Source organism: Xyrauchen texanus, chromosome 11 (assembly GCF_025860055.1).
Source record: "Xyrauchen texanus isolate HMW12.3.18 chromosome 11, RBS_HiC_50CHRs, whole genome shotgun sequence".
Classification (NCBI taxonomy): domain Eukaryota; kingdom Metazoa; phylum Chordata; class Actinopteri; order Cypriniformes; family Catostomidae; genus Xyrauchen; species Xyrauchen texanus.
The window spans coordinates 21,058,933-21,065,733 of record NC_068286.1 but is presented as its reverse complement, the minus strand read 5'-3'; the positions used below and the strand labels follow the sequence as shown (position 1 = coordinate 21,065,733).

At 35.5% G+C, this 6,801-nt stretch overlaps 1 protein-coding gene across 1 annotated transcript in view; it reads right to left on the bottom strand.

The window, feature by feature from the left end:
* Window positions 1–1,280: 1,280 nt before the first annotated feature.
* The window catches only part of LOC127651294 (mothers against decapentaplegic homolog 1-like), a 29,672-nt gene continuing 24,151 nt past the window's right edge, over window positions 1,281–6,801 (bottom strand). The window contains exons 4-6 of the mRNA XM_052137073.1: window positions 3,079–3,300; window positions 2,623–2,879; window positions 1,281–1,743 (exon numbers count right to left, since the gene is read on the bottom strand). Coding sequence (XP_051993033.1) covers window positions 1,600–1,743; window positions 2,623–2,879; window positions 3,079–3,300 — 623 coding nt within the window. The 3' untranslated portion in view covers window positions 1,281–1,599. The remainder of the gene's footprint in view (window positions 1,744–2,622; window positions 2,880–3,078; window positions 3,301–6,801) is intronic.

Sequence of the window (6,801 nt, the reverse complement as noted above, 5' to 3'; positions counted from 1 at the left end):
GATTGTGTGAGATTTGGTTTTTGATTGTTGCATTTTTTTATCAATGCATCAAACGTGTCCATCTCTCCTGACAGGTGATTCCACTGCAAACTGCTTTATTTGGGATTCATCCAGTGGTGACTTCCCTCAGAATTACTCCGCTTGAGAGTAGTAATTGGCTATTAGATAGTCTGCTTAGGTATAGGTAAATTTATAAAAAAACAAAACTCAATTCTGACAAGTGACAAGATTAAAGTATCTTATTTAAAAATGAGCAATATTGACTTACATCTTATACTTCTGACTATACACCTCATTAAACTACAATTTACATTACATATTAATAATAGATACATGTTGGATGTAACACTTTTTGTAAAATAGTGTTATTAACCTTAAATAGATGAAAATCTAAAACCAGTGTGAGAATTTTGTTTGCTGTAGATTTCTGAAACATCAAGACACAAGAAAACAGTGCTAATGAAACAATTTTAGTGACTCTTCCAGTAGAGACTTGATATTCATGGAATAAAACTGCTTTCTGAGAGTACAAGTAAGCAAGAACAGCACAAAAAAAGACAAACAGAGCCAAGAAGTGCAGATATGAAGGAACAATATATCTTCAAAAAATACAAAATGTTTTACATTTTAACAGTGAGTGGGATTTTGCTATGAATAAAAAGAAAAAACAGCAATTTAATCAAAAATCTACTTTTTTACAAAACAATATTACTAGTGCTATTTAGAACACAGTCAACAAATAAATGTCATTATTTTATTCTACAAATGTCAAATATGGAACAGAATATTCATGGTATTTCAGAAATAAACCAAATAAGGACGTTCTTTTGTGCAACACAGTGGTGCAGTGCACATATGGACGAAATAAATTACGTCTGCCTCCATAATAATCTTAGGTATCAAACAACACTTGCCTGCAAAGCACTTTCTCTACTAATAAGTACATTTACACACTACTAAAATCAGTTGAACATAACGGCGATAAAAGTAGAGCAACTTTGCTCATGCATCCTTACACACTACTAATGTGCCCAACTACCCATACAACTTTCCCATTCAAAGATTTGCATATTCAAATATATGTATTTTTCTTTCTACATTAGACATTTTTATTGCTACATTTCTATCTTTCCAGGACTGAGATATCGTAGAAAGATGGCCGGGAGAAATTACGTGTTAATGGCCTAATTATCTTTACACATCCACATGCTGTTTAAGTTAATTTAAAGCATCATATTATCATACCACCCCCACCCCCAATGTAATAATAAGATGTAAACTTGAAAAAGGAGGAGAAATGCAATAAACAAAGAAAACAAACAGCTAAAAGCCCAATTTCTTTCACAAGGAGGATACTTGCTACACGTTTGATGGCCTCATCATTTAACATGCTTGACCAAACAAAGTTGTCAAGTATTTTCCAGATTCTTTCAGGTTGAGAGCTGAGGACTCTTCAGCCAAATTGTATGCCCCCAATTTAACCGTCTTCAAGTAAAATACAAACCCCACCCACCCCTCTCTCCCTTTAACCAATCAAATGCTCCATGGGAACCCTGATTGAGAGGGTTCTGCCAACCATTGCTTTATGAACAGCTCTGTTTAGGACACAGATGAAATGGGGTATTGAGGGGAGCCCATCTGGGTGAGGACTTTATCTAGCCACTGCAGCGGTCCGTGAAGATGAATCTCAATCCAGCATGGTGTGCTTGTCACATCCTGTCTATGGTACTCTGCACCCCAACCCTGGAACACAAGTAGAAATGCATTTCACACAGTTTTATTAACGATAAGGAAGACTAGAATAAAAATGAAAATGAAAAATTAACACAATTAATTTTAGCTTTAGTCTTTGATACACTTTGTATTCATAAATGAAGTGTGTAGCTTTTTGGTTACTTAAATACATTCTATTATCCCATTTTAATATGCAGAGACAACCAAGTAAGCAACTTGTAGGTACATTTTCTCACACTGAAAACACTGTTTCTGTGGTGATATAAAAATTGCTGTTTTATATTATTTTTGTTATGTCCAGCCCAAAAGAGCAACATTGTTTGGTGGTGCTATATCTGATATGCTATACAATTATAACAGTAAACAGATGAACTTTGGCACCCCTACAATATTAATACTAAAATAAAAACTTATTGTATACAAAAATGTAAAAAGTGTCACTGAAACAAAGTGTTAACCTGCTAAATTTACCTCAAGGATAACCCATAAAAATGTCTTTGGTTATTGTAACCTAATTTGACAGGTTGATTTAGTCAGATATAACAACACTTTTTACTTATAATTTAGATGTTACCACACAAAGCACATTTTATATGAAACACTTTTAATAGTGAAAACTGAAATGACTAAAACAGCCATTGACTGAAAACTAAAATATTAGCAAGTCAATCAAACATTAAAAATAACTCAAAAAGTAGTAACATGCAATTGTCCCCATAAAGACCTATATCAACCTGGAATTGCTACCTGAAGGATCTGTTTCTAATTGATTTAACCCATAAAAATGACTATTGTTGGTGTAACCTAAATTCTTTGGACCTAAAAATTACACTCTCTATAATTACCCAGGTTTCACCTGTCTGAAAATGTATCTGGTCTATAGCTAACCTTTACAAAGCTCATGCGTATGGTGCACATCTTGGTGAGCTCATAGACGGCTTCAAAACCATGATTGACCGACTGTGCCAGGAGCTCCGCAAACTCCTGGTTGTTGAAGATCTTAAGGCTGCAGCGACTGGGGATCTTGCATACAGTGGTGGGGTGGAAGCCGTGGTGGTAGTTGCAGTTACGGCTCTGGACGAAGATACTGCTGTCACTCAAACATTCAGCATAAACCTCTCCTCCCACATAGTACAAATGGACTCCTGCAGAATACCAGAAAAGGTCATTGTGAGCTCAAGTTATAATTAATATTTAGCTAAGTTACAGCCACATCAGCAATATCATATGTCATTTTAACTCAATACCATATTTTAGTGTTGTGCAAATCAATGCTCAGTGCACCGTGTCTCATACAGTACTTATAATGATTATTAGCATTGGGGCAGTTGATTCTGATCAGACCTTTTCCAATGTGGCGTCTTGTGTTCTCAATGGTGGAGTTGCGGTTGACATTTGACAGCAGACCCAGGCAGAAGCGGCTGCGGTTGTTGGAGGGGTCCGTAAAGCCGTCCACCAGTACACTTGTGGAAGAGGCCTGGAAGGCTTCTCCCACCCGATTATTTAGCTCATAGTACATAATAGAGCACCAGTGCTTGGGTTCCTCATAGGCCACAGGCTGAACATCTGCACAGGAGATTGTGATGAATTAGCTCAATGAATAAAAAACCCACAAGACTTGACTTCTTTAGTTTTTATACTGAGCTAACAATATTTTCTATCCCCTAACCCTACCTTTTCACAATTAACGAATAACGATTTTCATTAAGACAGTATTTAGCATGTTTATCAAGCTGTAGGGATCATTAATTTAACATTAATTTAGACTTGCACATGTGTGTATCATCTCTTACAGCAGAGGGCATATCGATTTTACTAGTGTATTAATATGAGGTCACTGTTGCTAGGCTATTAATGGTAACACTCTAGTAACAGGTTGCAGTGCACTGTTTAAGGGCCAAAAGAACAAGACCAAGTCAGCATAATACAAGTGACTGGCTAAACTGATAGCTGGCCATATGAAATTCCAACACAGCACATGCAAACAAGACCGATTCCATTTCTGGTCCCATAAAATATATTTAAAAAAATATATATTTAAATGTTTTTTACCTTTATCATTTAACAGTCACAAAAATAATTACAAATATTAAAGGTATATTTATGTTCATTCTTATTTTTATTCTTTATTCTGTATTATTGTGAGGAAGCTTTTTAGCTTTTGCTCTTCCGTCAGTGTGATGAAGTATAAAATCGAATTCGATTTTCATGGGTTTATTGTCAGAAAATTAGAAAATCAGCCCTAGGCCCAATTCACCATGTTTTTACATTATTCTTCTGCTAACTAGGGGTTTACTAATAGATTGAGAAAACGCTTAAAGGAGATATTTCTACCTTATTTGACCTTTAATATTAGTTTAAATTTATGTAAACGTGTGTATTCAGGTTGATTTACTTGGTTAATTCAAATTAAAATATTAATTAATACCAGTTAATTTAGATGTTGCCACATGAAGCACATTCTTTAGGTTACCTGAACAAAAAATGTAAGATTCTGTGTACCAGTCCTACAAAACATCATGGCACTCATTAGAATGTACAATCCCTCTCTGGTATCTGCAGCTAACTGTTCTAATAAAGACAGTGAAATATTTTTATCTGAGGCATATTTCTTCTGAGCTTCCTCTGACACTGTGGCACTGGGCTACAGGTGTGTTTTTTTCTTCTCTTTTCCCATCAGTCTCTCAAAATGGAAGTGTGGCTACAGCACTGCTCAGGATGCAGCTTGAACGTGCATCCCAAAACTGTGACTGTACAGGATCTTCCACAAATATTTCAACAGCTCATTTTCTCTATGCACACTCCCCTTACCTCCTATGGGACTCTGGGGGTAATTTTTCCATATTCAAATTCAAACTGTATATTTAAATGTTTTACCTGTATAAAAATGAATAGTAATTTTAAAACACAAGTTTCAAATCATGATCACGCATGTGAGATGAAGAGTTCAGTCATATCAGAAACCTTATAAAAGCTCTTTTATTCTAAATGGGGGAGAGGCGCCTCATGGGTGCAGCCATGTTAGCATCACACGATAAGCTAAATACTACTCACTTCATCTCAGTAACAGTAGACATTTTCACACATGGATTAAATTAATCCTGGTTTATTGTGTATATTTTGAATTTCTACAATGGCATTGGTAACTAAAAACTACTGTGTTTGAATGATGCTGCATCCAGGCCATTAAATGTAATGTAAACCAAACTACATTACAGAGTGCACCTTTAATGTGCTTAGGAGATAATCAGTGGATCAGGCATAGAAGTTGAAGGATAGTTCACCCAAAAATGAAAATTCTGTTGCTCCAAACCCGTACGACTTTCTTCCAGAAGGAGATGTTAGGCAAAATGACAACATCAGTCATTATTAACTTTCATTGTATGGAAAAAAGATGCAACATACTGACTAACATACTGCTTAATGTCTCCTATTGTGCTCCATGGAATAAAGTCATATGGGTTTGCAAAACAATCTAATGTTTTATGTTGTGCATTAAGAACAAAACTGGAAAAGGAAAAGCTGTTTGGTTTTCTGACCTTTCATTTGAAAATTAAAGGTCAGAAAACTTTTTACAATTTACACCTGGCATTAAAGGAATAGTTCACCCAAAAATGAAAATTCGCTCATTAATCACTTACCCTAATGCCATCCCAGATGTGAATGACTATCTTAAGATTTTAGAATTTAGAGCTCTGTCAGGTCCTTTGATGGTCCAAAAGTCAGCATAGAAGGCAGCATAAAAGTAATCCACACAACTCCAGTCAACTGAAGCTAATCGATAGGTTAATTTAAGAAACAAGTTAATAATTATTTTTTTTAGCTTCTCTCTCTCGCTTGACGTTCGTTATTCTGTTGTAAATAAGTGCCGCTTCCGAATTCTTTGTTTACACAAACATATTGATTTGCTTAAGAAGGCTGATTGATTACTTTTATGCTGCCTAAATGTGACGTTTGGACATTCAAATTGCTGGCAACCATTTACTTGCATTATAAGGACCTGACAGAGCTCTTCATTTAAAAATCTTTATTTGTGTTCCGCTGAAGAAAGTCATAAACATATAGGATGGCGTCAGGGTAAGTGAATAATGTGAGAATTTAAATTTTTGAGTGAACTATTCCTTTAACATCTGTCTTCGGGTGATCAGATCACAAGTAGTCAGTCGAGAAGGTGCGCGACCGTTAAAGGCATCTGTGTAGTGGGCGTCTCCATATATATATATATATATATATATATATATATATATATATATATATATATTCAAACATTTCTGACTACACTGGTGGCCAAAAGTTTGGAATGATGTACAAAGTTTGCTCTTATGGAAATAAATTGGTACTTTTATTCACCAAAGTGGCATTCAACTGATCACAATGTATAGTCAGGACATTAATAACGTGAAAAATTACTCTTACAATTTGAACACTTATACATTAATCTTTCAACTTTCATTTTCATTTTTAAACTTTCAATTTCAACTTTCATCAAAAATACTCCACGTGCAGCAATGACAGCTTTGCAGATCCTTGGCCTTCTAGCTGTCAGTTTGTCCTGATACCCCGCTGACATTTCACCCCACACTTCCTGTAGCACTTGCCAAAGATGTAGCTCTCTTGTCGGGCACTTTCATGCACCTTACAGTCTAGCTGATCCCACACTTGCAGATCATTCCATACCCATGGAGTGTAAAAAGAGAAACCAGTTTTACCAAGCTCTGTGTATACCCTAGGAACATTTAAATGAATAACATTAGTTGATCTAGTGCTATAATTGCTGGTGTGGTATGATAAAAGACTGGAAATATAAGTAGGAAGTTCACCTAACAATGCCTTAGCAATAAATGGCAACATGTGCATTGTTCTTCTTTGATATAAGGAGGACCAACCTACCGATTCATATAAAAAACAATGGTGAGTACGTGAACCAACATCTAGTAACAGAGAGACTCTGCTGTATTATCCTCTTGTTTAGTTTTACATCTGGACCTTCCACATCTCTTTCTGTCCTTGTTAGAGCCAGTTATCCTTTGTTTCTGAAGACTGTAGTGTACATCTTTGTGTAATTTC